The 26,043-nt window shown below is 56.5% G+C and overlaps 1 protein-coding gene across 1 annotated transcript; it reads right to left on the bottom strand.

Moving 5' to 3' along the window:
• Window positions 1-14,017: 14,017 nt before the first annotated feature.
• Meis3 (Meis homeobox 3) lies at window positions 14,018-21,724 on the bottom strand. Its single transcript, XM_026410448.2, has 13 exons — window positions 21,652-21,724; window positions 19,823-20,004; window positions 19,534-19,693; window positions 19,401-19,451; window positions 18,786-18,836; window positions 18,494-18,643; window positions 17,466-17,577; window positions 17,138-17,286; window positions 16,321-16,397; window positions 16,099-16,157; window positions 15,936-16,019; window positions 15,609-15,674; window positions 14,018-14,179 (listed from the first exon to the last, which is right to left on the bottom strand). Exons 1-12 carry the CDS (start codon window positions 21,661-21,663, stop codon window positions 15,625-15,627), a joined length of 1,137 nt encoding a protein of 378 aa, XP_026266233.1. The 5' UTR covers window positions 21,664-21,724; the 3' UTR covers window positions 14,018-14,179; window positions 15,609-15,624.
• Window positions 21,725-26,043: the final 4,319 nt, after the last annotated feature.

Below are 26,043 nucleotides of genomic sequence, written 5' to 3'. Positions count from 1 at the left end.
ACTCTGCCTCCTTGAAGCACATCCGAGTCTCAGCCAGCGGAAGCCTACGGCCCTGCCTGCTCTCCCCAAGGTGTCCCCAGCGCAGCCACTCAGCTTACTGAGGCTCCATCCAGGAACCCTGTATCTTCCACGGGTCCTTCTGGGCCTTTCCCAGCCAGGGTGCTGGGGTTCCCTCTTGGGGTTTGCGTCCCACCCCCATCATAGTCTGCCTGCTCAGTGAGGGGCACCTTGCCAGCCAGGTCAGCCCAGCCTGAGAGTCCTCCTGGCCCTCGTCTCAGGCTGCACGTCCTCTCTTAGCCAGTATCATTGACTCTGGCCCCAGAATAGGTCCAGGCTCTGACCACATGCCCCCTCTCCTCCTGGTCCTGACCGGAGCTGCCGCCGTCACTTAGGCTGATCTCCCGCCTCAATCCTGCCTCCCACAGTGCACCCTGCAGAAGCTACAGGAGAGTGCGGCATGGCCTGGCAGCCTGTTTAAACCAGCTCAGATTTGCTTTCAGGCTGCATTGGGACTTGTCCCCAACACCGTGGCATCCATTCCTTTGCTACAGGTTCACAGGCCCCTTTCTGCCCCTCACATATCTGCCGTGCCTTCCTCAGGCTTCTGCAGATACTGGTCCCCCGCCTGGAGTGCTCTTTTCCCTGATAGCCACATGGCTGCCCCTCATTTGACTTCATCTATTTAAGTGTCAGTTTCTTGGCACCCAGTTTTAGGGGGAGGCCAATAAGTGGGTGGCTGGGTATAAAAAGGTACAGACTGGAGGACGCGTGGAGAAAGGATGTGTGCTTGGAACTCAAACTGCCAGGCAGTGTTGGTCCTTCAGCAAGGGTTGTGTTTCTGCACCTGTTTCCTCATCAGTTCCTACCTTGGTGTCGGTTCAAGGACCTAAGTTAGGTCTGCTTGTCACATGTGCAGCTGTTATTGGTCATTTTTGTTGAAACTTCCTTTTTTTTTTTTTTTTTTTGAGATGGGGCTGTCTGTATTGTGCAGACTGGCCTCAGATTCCTAGGCCTGTTTCAGCCTCCTGAGTAGCTGGGCCTGTAAGTGGTGCCTGTTACTGGTTTTTGAAATTAGATATTTATGCTTAGGAGAGAGTGGAATAAAAAAAAAAGGACTGGAAAAGCTGGAGAAGATAAGTGAAACAATGCTGATACTCTGAAAAGAATAAAGTTGGTCAGGGCTTGGGTGCATGGGAGTGAGAGCAGGACACGAACAGATCCTACAGGTACTAAACGGATAGTGAGCCCGGCTGCACGTGGTGGCACACTGTGATCCAGTGAGTCTGGGAGGTGAGGCAGGAGGATCTCAAGTTCAAGGCCAGCCTGAGCAGCACAGTGACACCCTGTTGCAAGTTAAAAATACAACATGGCTGGGATTGGATCTCAGTGATAAAATGTCCCTAATGCCACAAAGGGAAAACAAAAAGGATAGTGAATCTTTCAAACAACTTGATGCCTATAAATTCATCGTTGAAATAGATGATTTAAAAATAGGCATGGATAATTTTCTCAAAAGCTCACTCAAGAAAAAATAAGCTGAAGAACTCTATAAATCACACTGAATTCCTATTTAAAACAAGAAACTCTGATTGGCTCACCAGTGACCTCTATCAAGTACAGAAGGAGGAGATAGGACTGTCCAACATGGACCCTCCTGACTGGTTGTCTAAGGCCTGCATTACTGCCCAAACCAGACCCAAACAATGCAAGAGAACTCTAGTCAATGCCCTTAGGGACACAGACATGAAAGTACAAAAAGGATAGTGTGTCACTGCCAAGTGGTGTTGTTCAAGGAATGCAAGGTTGGTTTGACAACTTCAAATCAATGTGGCTTAGCACATTTAAAACAGAGAAAGCATTTGCCACGTTTCAGCACCTTGTGACTTTAGACAGACCCCTAGTTGTTTGCCACACTGTTGGATTTTTTTGCCTTGATGAATGAACCCAGCTGAACTGTCCATTTCCCCGAGAGGTGTCGATATGGAAACTTAGGAAAGCCTAATGTATGTTTTTCATGAATTAAAATGCAAATCATGATGGTCCAGGCAGGAGTCTAAATAGAACCCCTCCAGGTGTTTTAAACAGGAAGAGACTGAATACAGGGAAATGGGTGTTTACAAAACTGGGTGAGACTGCAGAATCGGGCTCCAGTCCAGGCCCTGGGGAATGACGCCCAGGACAGCACAGAACTGACTGCCAGGGTGCTGCTGCTGCTGAGGCCACTGCTGCCAATGTGTGTGTGGCTGTGATCCCACAGCTGTTCCTAACGGCCACACTGATGGGAGGAGTCTTATCACTGGGACCTAACCTTTCATCTAGAATCTGGTGACCGAGGGTCCTGGGAAATACAGTAGTTGCTTTCCGTTCTGCTGAAGGGAAGAGGGATGGAGGTCACCAAACCTAGCCTGTGACACCGTCACGAAGGCTATGTTAGAAATGGAGGGGAGCAAAAAGCAGGCTTGAGGAAGGTCTAGAAACAAGGTCACAGAGCCAGTAGGTAACAGCTGAGATCTGGACGCAGTCAGCTGGGCCCCTGAGTCCTGCTCTTGCCCACCGTTCTGTGCTACCTCCACTTGCTCCTCCTCCCAGGTGACAGCCAAGTGCAGCTCTTCAGCAGAGAGAGAAAGGGGTTTATCCAGCTGTTACCCAATTGAGCTTAGCATGTGCAAGGCCCTGTGGTTCGTCCCCAGTGATAAAAATGAAAAAGAAGTAGAAAAATCAGGGGTAGGTCCAAGGTTTTGTGGGGGTTGAAGCTCATACAATTTCGGAACCCAAGATTAGGCGCAGGGTCTCTGAAAGAGCTGGCATCAATAAGGAGAGCTGAGGCTTGATCTGAAAAGCATCACCCTAACCCAATTCTGCCCTGCTAACTGCCTCGAAGAAATAGCCATGGCGTGGCAGGTGGCAGGGCCCCTTGCCCAGCTCTGGGCATGAGCAAGTGTCTCAGGAAGAAGGATTCCTAGCTGTGGAGTTTGGGCTTTCTGTCCCCAATGCCTGGAAGAGTCTGGCCTGGAATCTAGAAGATGGTCGATAAATAGTTGTCAAACACCTCTATCATGAGGCAAAAGTGCTGATCACACAGGAAAATAAAACCAGCGGGACCACACTGACTTCCCTTCACCAAAGACACCATTCAGAGTCAGCAGGCGGATCACAACCAGGAAGAGGAAATTGGCTATGCATATCCACAAGAATTTGTGGCCCCAACCGATAATGAAAGCTTATAAATCAGAAAGAAAAGGATAATCGGAAGGAAATAAACCAAACTCTCAAACGTCATGAAAGAAAACATCCAGATCGCCATTCAGCTGCTGAAAAGACGCTCAGCCTCATTAGCCAGCAGGGAAGTGCAGACAGAAACCACCAAGGGATCCCTGGACTGGGAGGTAGCTGGTGGGACAATAAACTGGAAGGACTCCTTTGGAAAACTGTGTAGCCATTTCCTTTAAACACACGCTTAGCTCATGAGGGCAATCTACCACGTATTTACCCAGGAGAAACGAAGACATGGCCACAGAAAATCTTATGGGTGAATGTTCAAAGCAGCTTTATCCAGAAGAGCCCCCAAATGGCACCAACTCAAATGACCAGCCATTCCCTACCCACCTGTGGTTACCATTCAAACTAGGAAGGACCAATTAGGTGACAGCTCTTGTAATCTAATCATTTCCGCTCTGAATGTTCCTGCATTAACAGGAGCTTTTGGGAACACCCCATATCCAAACCATAACAAAGGGAAAGCTTCACCCTCCCCCTGCCTAGTCAAATTTCCAAAAAATAGTATGGTTTATCAAGGCCTGTACCAGAAGTTCCTATTGACTGCTGATTACCTGGGGAGATGGGCGAGGAAGATGCAGCACGCCTTGCTCAATGAGGAGGGTGAGTTCTGAGAGGTGTCCTTAGGAGATTCAAGTGCACTCACACAAACTAAGCCAGGCGTGGCGTCACCAGGCTATGTGAGAATATGTATGTGTGGTTGGCCTTGACAGAAAGGATATGTGGTTCACAGTGTGATCTCTCCAGGCGGGGCGTGCCCTGTTCATTCTCACAATCCTGCATGAAGTAAACCTCATGGAGACATCATTTTCCACCCATCGCCAATTGGCCCAATATTTTTTATTTTAGTCAATTTTTTGTTGTTTTGCAGTGCTGGGGATCAAACCCAAGGCCTTGTGTGTGCTAGGCAAGTACTCTACCACTGAGGTACATCCCAAGCCCTTATTTTAGCCATTTTAGTGATATTTATTGTGATTCTAATTGCATTTTCATGATAACTGATGTTTAGTATCTTGAAACAGGCTTATTAACCATTCATTTTATCTATTTTCATAGGTAACTTCAATATTTTACCTCTTATAAAAGGTTATTCATTTTATTGATTTGAAAGCATTCTTTTCATAATCAGGAGAGATGACTTTTCTCAGATAGGTCCGTAATGAATATTTTCTTCACATCTACACTTGCCTTTTGATTTTCTTGACTGTGTCTTCTATAGTGCAGAAATTTTCAATTTTGAGAAATTCAACTCATTATTTTTCTCTTGTATTATTTGTATATTTTGTGTGCTACCTGAGAAGTCTTTGTTGACCCTCAAGCTCATAATTTTCTCCTACATTTCCTTCTAGAAGTTTTATAGTTTTAGATGATACTTTTTTTAAAAAAATGATCTATTTCAACTTAGTTTTTGTATATGATGTGAGTCAAGGGTCAAGGTTCATTTTTCTGTATACGAATGTTCGATGTTTACAGCATTATTTGTTGGGAAGACAGTTCATTCCCCACCGAATTAATTTTACAACTTCAGTGAACAATTAATGGAATCTATCCATTGGGGTACATTTTCAGGCTTTAACACATTGATCTGCTTATTGAAGTTATGCCTGTTACAAATTGCCTGATTACTATAGTATGATAGTAAGTTTTAAATCACAAAGGGTTAATTTTATGACTTTATTCTTCAACTAAAGAGTTTTGGTTACTCTAGGTCCAACACATTTGCAACACATTTCATTCATTCATTCATTCATGGCGCTGGGAACTGAACCCAGGGCCTCATGCAAGGAGAGTGCACTAGACTGAGTTAAACGCACCGCCCCCCAACACACACACACACACACACACACACACACACACATGCATTTTAGAATCAATGTGTCAATTTCTACAAAAGCCTGCTGGGATTTAGATTGGGATTATTTTATATCTGTAGCTATTTAGGGAGAATTGACATTTCAAAAATATGAAATCTTTCAATCCATGAATAAAAAACTTTTTACATTTTTTTTTTTAGGTTTTAAGTTTCTACCACAGATGTTTTGTAGTTTTTGGTGCACAGATCTTGCACAACCATAGTACAAGCCCAGTAGGCCACAGTGTCTGACCCTGAGACAGATCACTGCAGAATCAGAGACGTAGACAGGGAGAGCATTATCGTCCTCATTTTGCTCATCTCTTTCTTCATCTCAGAAATGAATATAATAGTTCCCTCCTCCCAAAGTTGTGAGAGTTGAATGCTTTAGTCGCCTAAAGCTTACAGGACTAAAACAAGCTTACAAGATTGTTTGCACACACAGGTTGAGTGTTCTTTATTGGAAATATTTGTAACCAGAAGAGTTTCATATTAAACACATTTTTGGACTTAGGGATATTTGCATATACATAATAAAATGTTTTGGGGATGGACCCAAGTCTAAGAATAAAATTCACTAATGTTTCACATCCACCTCATACACATAACCTGAATCTAATTGTGTTCGTGTGTGTGTGCGTGCACGCACATGTGCTGAGACTAAACTTAGGATTTGTTACTTAAGAGGCCACTGTCCCACCACTGATCAGCCCTGAAGGTCATTTCATGCAATATTTTCAGTCTGCCTGGATGTTGACTGCAGCATGTCCCATGAGGTCAAGTGTACAATTTTCTTTTTGTGGCTTCATATTGGTGCTCGAAAAACTTTGAAGTTTGGAGCATTTTAGTTTTTGGATTTTCAGATTAGATGCTCAGTAAACATGAGCTACAATTACCACTGGTTCAATAGGAAAGGCAATCAAGCTTTCAGTCTCCTCCTGTGACATCAGAGATAAATAAGGCTGTTTCCTAAGTTAGAAATCTAGATGTAGATCAAGACTTTTCTTCCCCTTCACCAGCTGCATTCAACAGGCTGCCAACTCACCACTGGAGTGGCACCTGCCAAACACCACTCAGTACACCTTGGGTGTCTCCAGACTTTGGTGGAAATGACATCCTTGTCCCTACACCCTGGGGCACATGCAGAGGACATGTCCTCACCTCCCTCTCTCCTCATCCCTTCCCTACCAGGTCTTGGACGGACCCTTTTCAGGGACGCAGTTCAATCCATAACACCTCCTTCTAATCCACCTGAGGACAAAGCACAAATCCGGTCTTGTCCCTTTTCTGCTTAATATTCTTCCAGGACAACAGGATATTATCAGCAATTAAATGAAATGAAGACCGACATAGTTATAGTGTGGGCCATGCTGGAAAGCAGAACCCTGAGTGAAATGAGCCAGGCACAGGCCTCAGAGCATGTGATTCCATGTTTGTGACACGTCAGAAGAGGTGAGTCCATAGGGACAGAACATCGATTAGCAGCTGCCAGGGTGGGGGCTGGGGGTACTCTTATGGGGTACAAGGGTTTTGGGGGGGTTAGTAAAACATTTTAAAATTGGTAGTGGTGATGGATGCGCAGCTTAGTAGATACACTAAAAGCCATTGGAGCTGGGCACAGTGGCCACCCTTGTAATCCCAGTGGCTCAAGAGCCTGAGGCAAGAGGATCACAAGTTCAAAGCCAGCCTCAGCAACTTAGGGAGATCCTGTCTCAAAATTAAAAATAAAAATGGCTGGGGATGTGGCCCATGGGTTGAGTGCCTGGGTTCAATCTCTGTCACACTCACAAAAAGCCATTGAATTGTAGAGTTTAAATAGGTGAATTTTATGGCATATGAAACTTACCCCCAAGTCCATGGCTCCCTGGCGCCCCCTGGAGGGAGCCAGACCTATTGCCAGCCTCCCCCCTGCGCCCCCCCCCCCAGCCACACTGGCTTGCTCTTGTCCCTGTCCCCTCAGGACCTGTGCACCTTTGGTTTCCTCTACCTCACCTGCGTCTCCCCTTCTGCCTGCCTCACTGTCCTTCAGGTCTTAGCTCTGGGAAGCTGGCCCTGACCCCCAGCGTGTCCCTCCAGGTAGACTTTGCTCAGCCTGGTGATGGGGGACTGCATTCCTGGAATTCTGAGCACTGAGCGGGGCCCCAGAGCTGGGGACACCCGACTCGCAAGAGGATTCAAGGCCACTCACACAGAGACACTGCCACACCAAGGTGGCCTCAGTGGTGGCATCGAAGGCCACACATCCCTGGCCTCCAACTTGGCCGTCAAGCATCGACATGGCCCATGGCATCGCCTCCTTCTTCACATCACAGCCACAAACCACGGTGGGGACACTGGCAACTACCCAGTATGTCTATTCCACAGAGGGGAACTAACCTGGGGAATTAGCCACTGGATGAGCCTGGGGCTGTAAGGTGTGGTGTGGGGTGTCCCCTGAGAGCTCTGTGGGACATGCAAGAAGGCTTAGGAAAGAGGTGATAGGGTGACTTCATCCCCTGAGGGGACCAGCTGAGTGGTAGGTGAGCGGGGAGGATGTGGCTGGAGGAGGTGTCCTGGGAACAAGCCTCTGGGGTGTAAATGTTGTATCTGGCGGGTGGAGGCTCTCTGCTTCTGTTCATGGTGTGGGCTGCCTCCCTCTGCCATGCTCTGGGAGCGTAGGCATGCTGCTGTCTCAAACCACGGCTTCTAAAACCCCAAGGGCCCATGGAACCCCACGGCCCTGGAACCCAAAGGCCTCTGGAACCCCAAGGCCCCTGGAACCCCAAGGCCTCTGGAAACCCAAGGCCTCTAGAACCCCAAGGCCCCTGGAACCCCAAGGCTTCTGGAACCCCAAGGCCCCTGGAACCCCAAGGCCTCTAGAACCCCAAGGCCCCTGGAACCCCAAGGCTTCTGGAACCCCAAGGCCCCTGGAACCCCAAGGCCTCTGGAACCCCAAGGCCCCTGGAACCCCAAGGTCCTTGAACCCCACGGCATCTGGAACCCCAAGTCCCCTGGAACTTCAAGGCCTCTGGAACCTAAGACCCCCTCTAAATCCCTAAGGCTCCTGGAACCCCAAGGCCCCTGGAACCCCAAGGTCCCTGGAACCCCAAGGCCTCTGGAACCTAAGACCCCCTCTAAATCCCTAAGGCTCCTGGAACCCCAAGGCCTTGGAGCCCCAAGGTCCCGCTGGAACCCCAAGGCCCCTGGAACCCCATGGCCCTGGAACCCTATGGCCCTTTGAACCCCAAGGCCTCTGGAACCACAAGGACCCTGGAATCCCAAGGAAGGCCCCTCAGGAACCTGAGGTCCCTGGAACCCCACAACCCCTGGAACCCCAAGGCTCCCTAGAACCCCAAGACCCCTGGAACCCCACAGCCCCTAGAACCCCAAGGCTCCTGAACCCCATGGCCTCTGGAACCCCAAGGCCCCTGGGATGCAAAGGCCCCTGGAACCCCACAGCCTCTGGAAGCCGAAGGCCCCTGAACCCCATTGCCTCTGGAATTCCACAGCCTCTGGAAAGCCAAGGCACCTGGAACCTCAAGTCCTCTGGAACCCCACGGCCTCTAGAACCCCAAGGCACCCCTCTGGAACACCAAGGCCCCTGGAACCCCAAGGCCCCTGGAACCCCAAGGCCTCTGGAGCCTCAAGACCTCTGGAACCCCATGGTCTCTGGAATACCAAGGCCCCTGGAATACCAAGGCCTCTGGAACCCCAAAGTCCCTCTGGAACCCCAAGGCCTCTGAAAACCCAAGGAAGGTCTCTGGAACCATAGGCCCCTAGAACCCCATGGCCTCTGATACCCCAAGGCCTCTGGAACCCAAAGGCCCCTGGAATCTCACAGCCTCTGGAACTCCAAGGCCTCTGGAACCACAAGGCCCCTGGAACCCCAAGGCCTCTGGAACCTGAAGGCCCCTGGAACCCCACAGCCCCTAGAACCCCATGGTCTCTGGAACCTCACAGTCCTGGAACCCCAAGGCCCCTGGAACTGGAGCCTTGAAATACACTTCCCCCTCTAAGGCTCTTCTTGACGGGTCTTTAATCACAGCAGTAAGAAACCGAAGGCTGGACCTGCAGAGCCCAGTGAGGGACACTCCCGAGGTTGGGCCCTGTGCGTCCTGGATGAGGCCCTGCCCTGATAGAGGGCCACAGTGACATCTCTGGTCTCTGATGTCAGTGTCAGCTGGGAGCCAGTGTCCAGCAGTCCCCAGAAGGTCGGATTTTTTCCGTGTCACTAGTACATAGTCACCTTGGTAGGAGCCCACATGTCCCTTTGGGGAAGGCTGGGAGAAAGACCGGCAATATAAACTTCCCCTAGTGACCGGGGCTCTGGCTCCAGGGACCTGGCCTCCTTCTTTCAAGGGCTCCTGAGTCTGTGACTGGCTCAAGCTGGGGAACTGGTGAAGGACCCATGCTCCACTTTAGGGCCCCAGTTAAGACTTCCGCCCCCTTAACCTGGAACTCTGCTTACAGAGCCACCCGTCACTTGGCGGTGGGGACAGCCTGAGAAATGTGTTGGTAGGGCATATTCAGTCATTGTGCCTAGAGTGCCCTTACATACTCAGATGGCACAGCACCGCTAGGTGACAGTCTGATGGGACCACTGTCACATGTGTGCCCTGTTGATGACCCTGCCGTCCTTCTGCAGCACATGGCCACCCAGACCACCCAAGCCTGCCTGTCTGTCCTAGGAACACCCTGAGTCCCGCCCACACCATTATTCTGGGTGTAGGAATGGCTGCTTTGCCACTGCCATCCATGACGGTGACCGTCCCGTCTCGCCTTTGGCTGGGAAGGGCCACCACTAGGCCCCTGCTACCTGGATTCGCCCAGCCCCACTGGGCGTAGGTCTCCCATGTGGGGGCAGCTCCTGTGCGGGTGCTGCTGCAGAGCAGGGCCACCCCACAGCCAGGCTGCAGACAGCGCCCCCCAGCGGACACCACCATCTGGGCCCCAGCAGCCAGCAGGCCTCTCAGACCCAGCCCCGGACCGTGCAAGGTGGCCCCGCACTGTCACCTCGTGCCCTTCACCCAGCCCATGATCACGGACACACCTGCACACAGGGTCACACAGAGAGGCTGTGATGCACACATGGAAAGTGGCCCCCAAGGACACAGACACCCATGGCTCAGAGACAATCCCATCCCCTCACAGGTGATCCTGAGCTCTGTAGGCACAGACGCCAACTCAGAGAGACACAAGCTGTGCCCAGGCACATGTGACAGATAGCCACGACAGTGTCCCGTCTCCCTTCCACACCCCACATTCAGTGAGGGGCAGCTGCAGACATTCCTGTGGCTGCAGCTCCAGTGACCCCTCCGCGCCGCTGCATGCCGCCCAGCTGACGCAGCGACCTCTGACCTGGGCCTGCCATCTCCTTCCTACCCAGGATTGGGCCCAGGGCACCCCTGGGACTGGGGACTCTTTAGACCATTCCCACCCACTGCGTCCTGCAGGAAGTGGGAGGTATTTTTAGTTACAATTAACCTCCACCCAATCTCCCACCTCCTTAATGGCACATCCGATTGGATTAATTGGAGAGGATTAAGTGGGAGCCACCTCCAGTCACCAGGAGAAGGAGGGAGGTGCCCCTCCCAGCTCGCCTGTGTCCCAGTCTCCCCTCTGCCAGCCAGGGGACCCTTCTCCGTGCCAGGCGAGGGCTGTGCGGGTGCAACTTTCTCTCTTGCAGCAGACCTCTCCCCCATAACCCTTCCACCTCCTGCCCTCAAAGGTAGGAGTGTTGGAAGTTCTTCCTGCTGTCTATCTATCCCTCATCCATCCCACTGTGGTCCTGGGGAGCTTGGGGAGAAGTAAACAGTTATCACAGTCACAAAAACAATATCGAACCCACAAAACAGTTCCGGTTAGAGTTAGAAAGTCACAACCTCTTAATCGGGGCCTGGCGGCGCACACCTGTAATCCTGGAGAGTCAGAAGGCCGAGGCAGGAGGATGGCAAATCCAAGGCCAGCCTGGGCAACTCAGTGAGACCCTATCTCAAAATAAGATCCACAGGGCTGGGACGTGGCTCAGTGTCAGCGTGCCCCGGGTTCAACCCCAGTCCCTGAGTACCAGGGTTTCAGAGATTCTGTTTTAAACGCCATCCTGTAATCAGAGAGCCTGGAGCACAAGCCGCAGGCAGGGTCGGTCTCTTGGGTCCCAGCGGGCTCTCCACACCCCAGCTGTGTGACCCTGGGCCACCAACCTCACCCCTCTAGGCTTCAGAGTCCTTGCCTGGGAGTGGGAATCTGGCGGCACCCCTCCTGGGGCTGCCCTAGGGTTTAGCAGGCTGGTAGGGTCAGAGCTCCTGCAGCCCAGCACTTGTGACAAAGGGTCAATGAATTCACAGAGTGACAGCCCACAAGCCCATCTGTACCCTGTTCTGCTTTTTATGACACATTTGTAACCTTCCAAGAGACTAAATGAGGTACAGCAGGTTCTCCACCCATGGATTCCGCCAATGACAATGGAAAATAATGGAAAAATTGTAATGGCGCTTGTACTGAGCATGTGGACATTCTTCTTGTCGTTTCCCCCTAGACAATGCAGCGTTACAACTACCTGCCCGGCACCGCCCGGCTTCGGAAAGTATGAGGCACTCGAGGTGATTTAAAGTACCGGGCGAATGTGCCAGGTGCAATTGGGAGGCTGAGGCAGGCAGGAGGATCGCAAGTTGGAAGCCAGCCTTTAGCAAGGTCCTGGGTGACTCATCAAGACCCTGTCTCTAAATAAAAAACAGAAAGGGGCTGGGGATGTGGCTCAGTGGTTCAGCGCCTCTGGGTTCCATCCCTGGTACCAAAACAAAACAAAACAACTGTTTGGGAGAATGTGCTGGAGTCTTATCAAATCCTACCCCACTGGACATAGGAACTTGAACACCCAGGAGCTTGGTTCCCTGAGGGGTCTGGAACCAGTCCCCTGCAGACTGAGGGCTACTTTTTTTTTTTTTTGGTTCATTGTCAATCAGCTCCTGGGGGCAGGGTTTTGCCCAAAATATGTGGACTTTTGTCCACTGGTGTTGCAGGGAGGGGACAGACAGGGACTAGACCTCAGGAGACGCTTTGTGCAAGAATAGTGAATGGCCAGAAGACCTTCTGAGCGGATGAGTGGCTGCACAGTGTCTCAGGACTCTAGAAAGTGGGTCTCCCAGGCAGGTGGAGCTGGGTCCCAGCCTCAGGGCCCCTGTGTGAGCCCCGGGGCTTCTACGGTGCAGCTTCTTGAAGGACAGCCGTGTCAATGGTGCTTCCATGCCTGTGAGCAGGTGAGGTTGCAGCTTGTGAGAGGCACAGCAAGGATCTGGCCCTGTCCCCGTCCTGCTGCACACACTGGATGTTTCCAGGGTTGGCTGTGCATGATCGCATTACGAACTTTGCCTGGGTCACACTGGTGAGGCCACATGCTTAGCCATGTGTGTCAGCCCCCGTCAACATCCTGTGAGTAGCCCTCTTGGGTGCAAGCATGAGTGTGTGAGAGATCCAAAGACAGAGCTGAGGAAGAGACAGAGGCCCTGAGTGGCCCAAGTGAGGTGAGGCAGGCAGGAGGGAGACAGCTCACCTGAGACTCCGAGATGAGGGTGGATGGGGATGGGGACGCAAAGACTGGAAAAGATGGAGCAGAGGGAGATGGAGGGAAATAGACTCCACACTGAGCCTGGCCGGTGTCTCGTTGAGCAGGTAGAGGATTGGTGAGCTCAGAGCCCAGTGGATGGTCAGCCCAACCTCTGAGCCTCGGAGTCGAACCCAGGACCTCGCACCTGCTAGGCAAGCACCGTGCACTGAGCCCCAACCCCAGCACCAACCCCTGCCTTGGACCCAGTCTTACCCCTTGCCAGGCCCAGCCTGCGCAGTTTCTCTGCAACGTCTTCATTAATCCGCACGACAATCCTGTGAGGCAGACAGTCTGCAGATGCGGAGATGGAGGCCCACAGGGGCGAAGCCGCTTGCTCCAGATCCATAGCAAATGCATCGCAGGGGGAGGATCGGCACCCACGTCCACGCACAGGTGGGCACCCTTCTCAAGCCCCAGGCAAGGACAGGCTGCCTGGGGCCCCCATCAGGACGAGTCCATGAGCCCCCATGGGAAAGGCTGATGCAAAAGTGGCCACAATTCTTTATCCCTCCCGTGTCCACATCTCGGGTTGTGAATTTGCGGCACCCTGTCACCCACAAGAGGTGAGTCCGTTTCTCTTCCCTGGGTTCTGGGTGGGTGGCCTTGAAATTTTAAAGTGGCCAAGAGGATGCAGTTTGCAGAACATACTAATCATGGGGCCCCTTGGAGCCCGGCCACACCTCTGTGGGAACAAACCAGACAGCCTCCTGCTTGACGAGAGCCGTGGTCCCTCACTCCTGCCGCCCCTGTGGCCAGCCAGCCCCCAGGAGTGGAGCCCCGACTGGTCCCTACTGACAGAAGATGAGCACGTGGGCCCAGGAAGCCACCAGGACTTCTGTGTCTAGTGTAATCCACCAACATGGATGGGCACAAGTTCCAGGCAGTTTGTCACCTGGCAGTAGCTAACGGAGGTACGTTAGGCGCCCCCACAGAGAGCAGGATAAAGACCGCCTGTGATCGCATCATCAGGATTCTGGAACCTCAGAGTTCTGAGGTTTGGAATCTCGAAGAGACACAAGGATTCGAATTGGTGGCTTTGTTTTTAAGACTTTATCTTTAAAAAAAAAAAAAAGGTAGAAGACATCAGAGAAGGGGGAGGGGGGATGGGGTGGGAGGGTGAAGGAATCGCTCCCAAATGTCGGATCCGGGTGACCCCCTTCCCCGATGGCCCCAGCCCACTCCCAGTCCCTTCTCTGTCCTGGAGGTGGGCCCTGGCCACCATCTTCTGCAGACCATGCACAGGCTCTCAGGTCCCAGGCAAAGGTGAAGGCAGAAGCAGGTGCAGGGCCTGGAGGTCTTGTCTGTGTCCTTGAGAGACCCTCAAGTGGACGCTCAGGTCCCCCATGTCCCGGTGGGGCCCCAGGGAGGTAGGCATTAAGTGGAGGGGCCTTTGGAGCTGGAGTCCTGAAGCAGAGGGCCTGGCAGGGACCAAGTGGGCACAGGCTGTGGTCGCGTCTGGAAGCTGGAGTCTGTGGGAGGTGAGGAAAGGCCACTCAGGAGGCGGGGAGGGCTGGGTCACATCCGTCCCTCTGTGCACAGCCCTGAAGTGAGGCAGGGAGGTGCAGGGAGAGGGACTGAGGGACAAGGGTGAGGAGGGGACCCCAGAGCAGGGGTGGCGGGAGATGGAGGGGAGGTGTGGGAACAGAGGGGACGGGCAGAGGCAGCTGAGGAGAGGCGGGGAAGGACACCCAGAGAGAGTGGGACAGGGGAGGGACGTAGAGGGACTGGGGCGAGTGTAGGGTGCCTCCCAGGGACAGAGAGGACAAGGGCGAGGAAAGCGGCTGGGGGAGCTGGGGACGCAGGACGAGGACCCCCATCACCAAGCTGCCACTCAGGCCAGGCCACCCCTGCCCACACCTGGCCATGCAGAGCTGAGCCCATCAGCCCACCAGGCCTGGGCAAACCCACCCACCTCTCCTTCCCTGCTCAGGCCCCAGGCCCCCATGGTCCTTACCCACCTGCCTGTGCCCCACCCGAGCCCTCCCTCCCTGCTTGTGTGGGGCAGGTGCCATCTCAGCGCCCAGAGACCTCTGGGGCTCTGGGACTTCACATACGGGGTTCCCTCTGCTGGACCCTCCACCCCTCGGGTCAGCAAGAGTCGTCTCCTCCAGGGAGCCCTCCGTGAATGCTCTGGTCTGGGTCAAACGCCCCCCCCCAACCCTACCTCCTGGGACTGATGGCCCCTCCTGGCTCCTCCCACTCCTAGGGCTCCACGTCAAGGGCCCCATCCTGGGTCATCGCCCTCTGGGGTGGGCCTTCTCCCCACTGGACTATGTGCCCTGGAGGGCAGGGCTGCGTTTTCATGGCCACTGTTGTGTCCCTTGCACCTCCCAGCACAGGGCTGGGCACAGAGGGGCACAGGGCATGTGTACTGGATGGACGGATGGATACTAAAGAGTTCCGACTGTCCAGTGACCCCTGAGAGTCACAGAAGGTTTTAACCGGGAGAGTCGGGGTGGTTTGGAAGGCCACGCGGAAGCCCTCTACACCCTGGGCCTTTGCACAGACTGTTCTGCGTTTCTGTGGCGGGTGGCAGGTGAGTGGATGGACAATTGGTGAGACAGTGGGCGGGTCTTGTGGCGGCCACTGGGTGGCTGGGTAGGTGGTGGACGGTGGAGTGGGTGTGTGAGGGCACGGTTAGCGGGATGGAGAGTGGGCAGGGAGTGGGAGCGGGGTGGAGGGTGGTGAGTGGATGAGTGACGGATGATGGATGGCGGGGTGAGTGGCTGGGTGGATGGGGGCAGGTGTTGGCTGAGGAATCATCTTTCCACCGAGCCCTGGAGGAGCCTCAGTTCAGGGACCCAGGCAGACCCTGCCGTGGAGGGATGGACCCACTGCTGGAGCCGGGAGTTCTCATGAAGGTTTGAGAGCTGTGCACCCCAGAAATAGGTCACTCACCTCCTGAACTCCGCCTCTAGAGGTAATGCCACTCTCCTTCCAAGTTCAGACTCATGCCCACTGAGCCTGGAAGGGGAAAGGGGAAAGTTCGTGGGTCTTCCCACCCCCGATGCCCCTGTGTGCCTCCCACCCTTCCTTCACCCCTGGCTGCTCTACCAGGACAGACTGAGTCATGTTTTAAGAGGGTGCTGGCCCTTTAAGAAAAAGTGACTCCTTTCCCTGTGACGGGCTGAGCCTGGAGAAGGTGGGACCAGGACATCTGCACTGGCATCTGCTGCTCCCCTCTGCAAACAAGAAGGAGTGGGGTCCGGGTGGGGTGGGCCTTACCGGGCGGCCTGACAGTCAGATGCGGCTGAGTCTCAGCGTAGCCTGCCACGGGCTGGCCCTCGGGGCTGAAGACGGCGCCTGGCCCTAGGAAGGGGTGGGGTGAGGGGGAGCCAAGGGGGTTCCCTCCTTAACGTGCTCAGAGCCGCGTCCCCCCGCCCCGTACCTGTGCGGTTGGATTGGTCGATCATGGGTTGCACGATGCGTCTCCGGGCGTTAATGAACCTGGAGCCGGTCACGGGACCCAAGGGCGTCAGGAGGGGGCAGGCGGGGGCGGACGGGGCGGGGAGAGGGGACAGCAGGTGCAGGGGCTGCGGCCCAGGCCTCCTTCAGCACCGCGGACAGTGCCGGCCTCCCACCCGCTGCCCGGCGACCTGGCGCCACTCACCAGTTGTTGACCTGCAGGATGGTGAGCCCCGTGTCCTGTGCCAGCTGTTTCTTCTGCTCCTCTGAGGGGTACGGGTGCTGCAGCCACGGGGGCAAGAGTCACTCTGCCTGCCCAGGCGCCCCCTGGCCCCCAGTGCCTGGCCTGGCCCGCAGGGTCAAGGGATGGTGGCACAAGTTGGACAGGAGAGCCACCCGGGAAGGCGAAGCCCAGCGATCACCCACAGCCGGGCCCTTTCCAGCAACTCGAGGCTGGTTGGCCAACTTGCTTTAGGGGGCTCCACCACAAGGTGGGCTCTGTGGGGCGGGGCTGGCCCTGCTCCCCCTCTCCGCCAGGGTCCCAGCAGGCGCCTCTCCCTACCCCTGTTCCCACCCCACATGGCCCTGGCCTGGGACTCCCTGCATCTTGACTCAGTCCCCTGCCTCTGAGTTGCTATTTCTCTGTCTCTGTCCCTCTGTCCCTCAGTCCCTCTCCGACTATTTTTCTGCCTGTCTCCATGAGCGTGCGGGGTGGGTGGTGAAGGCCAGACCACCTGCGTTTGAAACCACTTCCGGCTGTGCGACCTGGAGCAAGCCCTAACCCTCTGGGTCTCAGTCTCCTCAACTGAACAGCCCAGGGCTGTGTCTGATGGACGGGGGTGACTGAGGGATGGTGATGGGCTGTCGCACACACCTGAGAACTGCTCCTGTCCTCCCCATCTCCGTGAGTCCCCTCCGTGTCCCCCTCCCCTGTTGAGTCTCATCTCCAGGTTCCTCCAGGGGGCTTGGTCACTGGCATCGTTCTCCAGGCCCACCCTGCACCTGGGCAGCAGGGCTCTCACCGAGAGGTGCTGGAACAACCAGGCTCGCATGATGTTGGTCGCCACCTTGGGGAAGATCCCTCGCTTCTTATTCCGCCGCCGCTCCTGGTCCAGCTCCTCGTCCTCTCCCCCAGAGCTGGGAGAGGCCACGCTTGTGTCCAGCCCATCTCCTGAGGGGACACAGGCAGGCCGCACTGGTGAAGAGTGATGAGCAGGGGACCGAGGACCCCAGAACCTCGCCCTAGACACCAGACCTCAGCTCTCTGTGCCCCTCTGGAAGTCTTCCTTGCGGTCTAGTCAATCCTTGGACCAACCCCCATGCTTCTTCTTGACCTCCCAAGTTCCTCACCTTGGTCGCTGGAGTTGTCCCCACTGTGAGAGGCCAAGCCCCCGCTGGATGGACCCGGAGTCCCCAAATGGGCAGACCCACTGTCCTCATGGTCTCTGATCCATGTGTTATTCTAGAAAACAGGAGTTGGGTGTCAATGCCAAGACTCGGGGCACCGAAAAGCACAGGGAGCACAGGCTCCGGAGCTGGGGAAGCTTCTTGAGGGGAAGCTTGTTTCTGCCTCTTCCCTTTCCTGGCTGTGTGATCTTGGGCAAGTCACTTCACCTCTCTGTGCCTCAGTTTCCTCTACTGGGAAATGGGGGACAGTAACAGTTCTCACTTCAGTGTGTGTTCGGTGAGCTAATCTATGTAAAGGCACACAGCAATCACCCGGGAAAGATGAGCTGACACAGGTCTACAGCACCATATCTGGAATCCTTGGGACAAGGAGCAATTCAGTTCAGAACTCCTCACACTTCAAACAGGAAATCAGCGCATTCAGGCCGTATTTCCTTAATCGCCCCCAGCAGGGTCTGGGGCATAACCTCATCATCAAACTCATTAACATTTCTGTAGCAAAACGGATGGATATTTAACTAAGTGGAATAAATAAAGGCTATAAATAGCCTCCCATTAGTTCAGGTCAGATTTTTGCTGCCAAATGAGTTGGCGCTGGACTTATGGGGCAGGGGAGCCCAAATCGGAGATTTCAGATATTTTAAGGTCTTAAAATTGCAGATCAGGGATTTGGGGATTGTGTTTTATTTTTTCTTCCTCCCTCACCCCCAGCAGTAGGGACTGAATCCAGGGCCTTCCATACGCTAGGCGTGAGCTCTAGCACGGAACATTTTTTTTGAGCCAGGGTCTTCCTAAGTTGTTGAGGCTGGCCTCCTATGATCCTCCTGCCTCAGGGGTTATAGGTGTGAGTCACTGTGTCTGCCCCGTAACCAACACCCCACGTCTGGGGTGTGGTGGTGTGGAGTGCCCTCCCGCTGTGTTTAGGCCGCTGTGGTTGCTGGGTGACACCCGGCACCGCGTTCTGGGCCTACCTGGTCTGGGAGGCTGGGGCAGGAGGCTGGATAGTCCTCGAGGTCCTCCCTGCAGCCGACGTCCCGATCCTCGATGACCAGATCGATGGGCATCTTTCCCTTGAGGCAGGTGATGTAGCGGTGACAGAAGTTGTCGCACAGGTCGTGGACCTGGGGGGGCACCGGGGTACTGGGGGCGCCACCCGGGGGCCAGGACTGGGGTGCACAGGGGTGGGGACATCTTGTGCTTCAACTCCAGTGGGGCAGAGACTGCTGGGGGCAAGTGAGGGCGTGGCAGGTGGGAAGCACTCACCTTCTCCAGCTCCAGCAGGTGGAACCGGAGCACCTGAATGGCCTGGATCATCTGAAGGCGGGGTGGGGGACAAAGACAGAAAGAGTGACAGAGGATGATCAAGACAGTGTCAGAGCAAGAGGAAGGCAGTGGGAAGAAGAGCGTGGGGCAGAGATGGAGACCCCTGGAGTTGGGTGGAGAGGACACTGAAGCAGGGGCACCAGGCGGGCATGCCCATCCCCTGCCCTTTGCCCTTGACTTTCCCACCTTTTGGGGCAAACCACATTTCCCAGAGTCCTTTGCCAAAGGGTTTGGCCAGTAGAAAGCCCTGGCTGGAGCTCAGGGCGTTTCTCTCTTCTCCCCCTTCTCTCTCTCTCTCCCTCCCTCCTCTCCTCTCTCCCCAGGACATGAGGCCCAGAGACCTGGCACCACTTGCCCTGGCTCACAGAGCTGGGCTCCGAACTCAGGCCACCAGTCTGTTCTCAAACTCTAGGCTCTGGACTGTTGCAAACGGGCGACACTGATCATGGTTTGAGAACAGCAGCCAGTGGTCACTTCTCTGCACCCCCAACCAAGCCAAGGGATATGGAGGGCAGGATAGGAGAGCCCCGTGGAGGGGGCCCCGGGAGGGCTCACCAGGTTGTCCAGCTCTGGGTTGGAGGAGAAGAGAGGTCTCTCGGAGTGGATCTTGGAGGGAAAAGAGAGGCTGTAAGGGACAGCGGTCCCACCCTGCTGGCCCTCTGGGTGCTCCCTGGCTGGGGCTGCCCACCTGTTTGGCGAAGGCCGCAATGTCCTCGTTGAAGGAGTCAGAAGAGCAGACGTCGCTGCTGGGGGGTGTGCCCAGCCCAGCGCTGGCCCCATCTCTGGGTGAGCAGGTGGCCAGCTCACATTTCTCAAAGACCAAGGCCAGCAGTGGGAAGAGCGGGTGTCTGAGGGAGGCAGGAGGGCGGAGCTCATGAGGGGGGTGTGGAGCCACTAGACAGGGACAGGAACCCACACAGTGACCCGCAGAGAGACGCCAGCGTGAGACAGAGACGAGCCCGGAGCCCCCCACTCACCCGTAGATCTCATCCTTCTCCCTCTTCAGGCCGTCGCTGTCCAAGCCTGGGGCCGGGGGCTGGGGAGGCCGGTGGGGGCCGTAGGGCCCAGAGCCCCGGGGTGCAGAGGGCACTGTCTCAGAGAAGCCTGCCAGGGCTGCTGTCCCGTCCACGATGCCTGGGTAGTGGGGTAGCTCATCGTACTGGGGGGAGTTGAGAGAGAGCCCCAGGAGTTGTCAGAGACCCCAAGACTCAGCTACCTGCCAGACAGCCTCCCTACCCTAGGACCCAGGAGGTGTGCCCTCTGTCCCCAGGTGTCCCCTGCTCGCTTAACACCCCCCCCCCAATGTCCTATGGACCTGTCTGTGGAACTGAGAGCCGGGCCTCCCCTTGTGCCCTGGACTGTAAAAAATGTCCCATCAGGGGTCCTGGTGTGTGGGCAAGAGGACCTGGAGGAAGAGCTGGAGCAGTTGGGTGGGGGTCCCAGGTGGTCTGGCAGGTGACTGCCAAGGGAAGGAAGAGGGCAGGGAGGTTCAGAGACACAGAGAGAGCAGGAGGAGAGAGGGGGAGAAAGAATGCAGGAAGGGGAGGGTGGGGACAGGAGAGGCCCTGGTGGGGACACCTCCCATAGAACCAGGGCACTGTGTGTACACAAGCAGGTAGACACGCTCAGCCTTCTGCCACTTCCATTTCGTTTCAGTTGTCAAATGTGCATGTCTGAATGTGTTAACCACTTGTCACAGCCCACCCCATCACGTGACACACACACAGCCATGCACACCAACCCACGTGCACTCTGGTGTGTCAGTCACACCCAAACGACCTCCCCCCAGATACACTTTAGTGCATATCCCTATAACCTGCAGGCTTTGAGTGCCATCCCCCCAAATACCCAAGAGGCCCCTACAAACGCACAGAGAGGCACAGGAACCAGGCCCAGGAATGAATAAATGGGTGACACATGAAGGAGGCAGCTCAGGACAGCCCCAGCCTCCCACCAACACACACTGCAAACAGCCCCAAAGAGAGTCCCGAGCATTCAGGGCACACTTCTGAGTTGGGTCATCAAGGAACCAAGCGGCCTGGGAAGTGGAGGGATCTTTCTATCACAGGGTCAAGCCCTGTCCTTGGCGATGAAGACACTGAGGCTCCAAGATGCAAAAGGACAGGCAAGGGCGGAGCACAGGAGTGTTCCTATCCGGCTCCGCCTCCCACCCTGGACACACTTAGTGGCCCAGGCTCTGCGTCTGTCTCATCCCTGACGCTCTTTGACTTCCTCTTCAAACTTCTCCAGAGCCCTGAAGTTGGATCCAACTGCTCCTGCTGTTCATCACCCTCTATGAAGCGGGTCCTCACCTCCTGCCATGTTCCTGTCCCCACCCTCCCAAGCCGGTGCTCAGCTCCTCTCCTGTCTCCTTCTATCTCGCAAAAAGACAATCGCTTGTCCAGCAGCCTGGAGAGCCCGAGCTCTCCCAGCACGGTCCCCAGCACGGTCCCCACCCCTAGCCTGGGAGTAGAGGGCTCCAACAAAAGTAGATCGGAGTCGGGGAGAGGAGAGGGGAGAGCAGAAAAGGAAGAGGACGGGGCGCGGGGTAGGGATAAAGGGCCCGAGATAGAGAGGACCCAGAAGCAGAAAGAGGGACGCCGAGGGCCAGGGGGAGGGTGAGACGCTGTGGCAAAGGAGGGGGGCAGAGGGGCACTGAGAAGGAAAGACACAGGGGCAGAGGGTGAGGGGAGGAGCCGGTGGAGAGGGCGAGGTGGGCCCAGAACCGGAGCCCCGGAGCCGGGGGCTGCAGAGCTGGGGACGCGAAGAGCGGCTGGGGCGCAGGGGTCCCCGCCCCCGTTCCTACCCTCCGGGCCATGGGCTGATGCCGGCGGCCGCTCCAGGGTCCTTCCAGAGCCTGGCGGGTGGGGAGGGCGCAGCCCCGGGGCGGCGGGAGGTGGGTGCCGGGCCCCCCACCCGCCGCCGTCAGCGGCAGGCGCCGGGAGGGGCGGCGGCGCGGAGCATGGACCCGGCCCGCCCCCGCGGGGTCACAGCCGGGGACTCATCGCGGCTTGGGCAGCAGCGGCTAGGGTCGCCCGAGGCCCCCGCCCGGGGCCCGGGGCCGCGCTGGTGGCGGAGGGAGGACTCGGCCGAGCCGAGCGGCCCGGGGCCGGGCGGCGGCGGGGGCGGCTCCCAGCGGCGGGTCCGGCGCGTTGCGGGCACTCGCTCCCCGCTCCCCGCGCCCGCGCCCCGCTCCGGGTCTCTCCCTCTCTGTGGTCACATCCGGAAGTTCCACCGCGGAGAGGCTTAACCCACTGTCCGCCGGTGGCTGGGGCGCGGGCGGGCGGGGCGGGCGTCGGAGCCCCCTCCCTCTCCCCTCCCCATCCCTCTCCCCTCCTCCTCCCCTCCCCCTCCCTCTCCCTCTCCCCTCCCCCTCCCCTCCCTCCTCGCCCCTCCCCTCGCCCCGCCCTCCCGCGGCCTTTGTATCCGAGGCACCGGGGTCCGCGTCGGGTCCCCGGGTCCCACCCTCCCACCCGCTCCCGGCGTCGCCCTTCCCCCTCGGCCGCCAGGGTCTCCGACGGGTTCTCTCCTCTGCTCCTCTGGCCACCCTTCCTTCCTCTCCCCGTGACTTCCCTGGTCTCTCTAGTCTCTCTGTCAACTGAGACCCGACCCGATCAGGAGGCGGGGAGGCACCAAACTCCGATATTTTAGTTTCTTTTCTGGCCCCCTCCCGCCCTCCCCTGGGAGACTGGGACGCGCTGGGCCTGCGTGCCTGGCCGGGTGCGTGTGTGCGCCTGTGTCCCAGCGGTGTCTGGGCGCATGTCTGCTTGTTGGCCCACTCCTGAGGGCAAGTGTGTGTGTGTGTGTGTGTGTGTGTGTGTGTGTGTGTGTGTGTCTCGCGCGCGCCCCTCCGTGCTTCTGCCCGGCTCTGACTCCTGCCTTTTGCAAGGTCCTTAGCCTCAAGTCCCCTCGGCTCTCAGCCAGGCTGTGAATCTCCAGAATGGAGGCCACCCAGCGCCTCTGGTGACAAGCATGTCGGCGAGAAGGGCCACGGCTCCTATCTGATTCCTAAGACAAGCTTCGAAATGGATGTTCTAGTGAGATAAAGAAAGATTTGTACCTGGTGTGTGCCAGGGTGGGGAGATGCCCTGGGGATGGGGTAGGGACAAAAGACAGACAAACTTATCCTGCTCACAGTCACTTGGATGGGAGGAGGAGGAGAGAGAAGGCGAGTGAATAAATGTGTCGTGGAAAGGGTGCCTGAAGCGCAGGAACTCCGGAACAAAGCAGAGTGTGCGTGGGGCGATTTACAGGGGGAGCCCTCAGCAGAGGTGGCCTGTGAGCAGAGACCCAAGGAGGCGAGGGAGGGAGCCTAGGGAGGAGGAGGAGCTCCCCAGAGGCGGCAGGTGCAGAAGCCTCTGAGTCAGGGCAGAAGAGAGCAGCCAGGGTTGGTCCCTAGTCTGTGCAGTGGCTGGCTTCTTTCTTTTCTTTTCTTTCTTTCTTTCTTTCTTTCTTTCTTTCTTTCTTTCTTTCTTTCTTTCTTTCTTTCTTTCTTTCTTTCTTTCATCTTTATTTTCTGTTGTTGCTTGGTGGGGTTTTTGTTTGGTTTTTGGTTTGGGGTTTTATTGCGGGGTACTGGACATAGAAGCCAGGGGTGCTCTACCTCTGAGCCACATCCCCAGCCCTTTTATCTTCATTTTGCGACAGGGTCTTGCTGAGTTGGCCAGGCTGGCCTGGAACTTGTAGTTCTCAGGCGAGTGACACACATCTGCTGTGCAGGCTTTCTCTACATGAGGGGATCCTGAGACTCCTGCAGGGGAGTACAGTCAGGTGTCAGGAGACCTGAGAACCCCTGGAATGGCATGGAAATCCTGTTTTCCCTGGAGGTGCCCGTGGTCCACACTCCTGCCAGTAAGAGAGACCTGGCCCCCACGAGTCACAGACCATTCCTTCAGAGGAACCGCAGCGGAGCAAGGAGATGAGATCAGGAGAGGGTCCCCCCCCCCAGATGGGCAGATGGAGACCCAGAGAAAGGGGCAAAGACCTGGAGGGGGGACAGGGACCCAGAGAAGGGGCAGAGTCCCATAGAGAGCAGGAACAGAGGCTCAGGAAAAGGAAACAGGAGGCAGAGCGAGGAGGCAGCTAAAGGCCGTGGCACCCCTGCCAGGCTCTGGAAGGTACCTTTTATGAGTGTCATAAACAGCCCACCCTGCGCCATTATCCTCCCCATCATGGAAACCACCCCCACCCCCACCCCCACCCCTGGGCCCAGGGCAGGGGTGAGGCCAGGGGAGTGGAGCCAGTGGAGCCTAGCAACCTGGGGTTAGGCACAGCAGCACTTCCTGATGAAGAAGGTGAACAGGGCTGGCGGGGGGGGGGGGGGGGTGTGGATGGTGACCATGACCTCTGGAGGAAGGACAAGGAGAGATGCTGGCCTGATCCTCAGGCCCCTGAAAGCCCCTTTCCCCCACCCGGGGCTCAGCTCTGTCTGTCTGTCTCCCCCGACCTGTCTCTGCCTCTCTGTGTCTTCCTCTCTCTCCTGTACTTTCTCTCCCCACTCTCTGTCACCTGACACCCTGGACACATCTGCTCCCATGGCCATCTCCAGGGGTCTCCCTGGGAACTGGAGTCTGGACCCACCTCAGCCGGGTCCTCCTTTCCCGAGCCTCTCTCTCCCCACCCTGCAACAGGCTGGGGGCAGATAGTGGAGAAAATGTTAAGCCAGTGTGGACCAAGACTCCAGGGGCCTCGGCTGAGTCCCAGGTACCCGCAAGGTAGCCCTTCCACCCCCCAGCTCTTGATCACATGACTGTCCTGCTGGTGACACTGGCCCTTTAAGGCAGGCAGAGAGGGGTCTGGAGAGCCCTTAATCACTGCTGTGCACACCGCCCCCCAGATTGGGGTTTTGGAGCAGAAAATTAATTTAAATCACTTTTTAATTAAAGATGCAAAGCTTCTGTCGGCCCCACCCCCTCTGCACCCTCTGCTGAGACTCAGGGTGAGGGATGGGGGGACTCGGGGTCCCAGCCTTGATTAGTGCCCTGGGTGGGGGGAGGGGAAGTCACCTTTGCCCTTGCTGAGCCGGTGCTGAAGGAAGTGTCCAGTGTCCTCCCTGGACAGTCCCCCGGGCGAGTGGGGGAGGGCGAGAGCGCAGACAGGCAGGTTCCTAGAGGGCTGGGTGGCTGGGGACCCTGCACCCCCCAGGAGGCCCCCCAAGGAGGAGCTGGGGCTCCTGGGTGAATCTTTCTAGTTCACGGACGGACGGAAGGACAGGACGACGGGAGGAGAGAGCGTCTTCAGAGAAACTGATGGGGGAGGCTTAGGGAGGGGGGTCGTCCCGCTTTCCCAGGTCCCCCCAGTCTCTCACACACAGTCACACACTCGTGCTCAGGGCACACTCACATGCACACGAGAGGGCGCAGGCAGGCCTTGTCCCCCTGAGCTCAGGCCTCCTCTCCTGACCCACCGTGTCCCTTGCCCTCCCTGGGCCCTTCTCTTCCGAGAGGCGCCAGCTCGCCCCTCCGCGCCGATGCCTGGAGGTGACCCCATCGGAGCTGCTCCTTTGCCCCTAGCTGGAGAGGTGACGCCCTGGGCCCGTGTCACAGCCCGAAGACCCCAGGCCACGCCCACCCGGGGGCCGCTGGGGGCCTGCCTAGCGTCCCCAACACAGGTCCCCCTCGGCCTCAGACCCCCGCCAGGATCTGCTCTCAGAGGCTGTGGGAACAGATGGAGAGAGCGCCACAGGCCCAGGCCCCTCCTGTCTCTCTGTCCTGCCAGCTCAGCCTCAGTGTCCCTTCTCTGTCATCAGCTGTATGTCTCTCTCCCTTTGGGGCCAAGTCTCTGTCCCAGTCCCTTCCTCCTGGACTCTGGGGCCTGTGTCTGCTTAGGGCGTGGGAAGAGGAGGCCCCTCTCTCCCTGCCAGGGTGTGTGACCTGCTGTCTGTCTGTCTGTCCTTCTCCTCCGGTCTCTTTGTCTAGACAGTTTCTCTTTCTCTCTCTCTCTCTCTCTCTCTCTCTCTCTCTCTCTCTCTCTCTCTCTCTCTCTCTGTCTCTCTCGACCACCACTCCCCCCATGTCCTCCGGGCTTCAGCCTCCCCTTCCTCCCCACCGGGCTTTTGGTGAGGACATGGCCCTGCGGCCCCTCCTCCCCCTCTGGCTGCAGGAGAAGGAAACATTTATCTTGGAGGGTCCCCCGCCCCAGCACCCCTCGCCCGCCAGGCCATCCATCACTGCAGCAGTGACTCCGGTGGCTCATTTGT

The sequence above is a fragment of the Urocitellus parryii genome, chromosome 15 (genome assembly GCF_045843805.1).
Source record: "Urocitellus parryii isolate mUroPar1 chromosome 15, mUroPar1.hap1, whole genome shotgun sequence".
In the NCBI taxonomy this organism is placed as follows: domain Eukaryota; kingdom Metazoa; phylum Chordata; class Mammalia; order Rodentia; family Sciuridae; genus Urocitellus; species Urocitellus parryii.
Note: the sequence above shows the minus strand (reverse complement) of the source record. Positions and strands in the feature narration are given on the sequence as shown.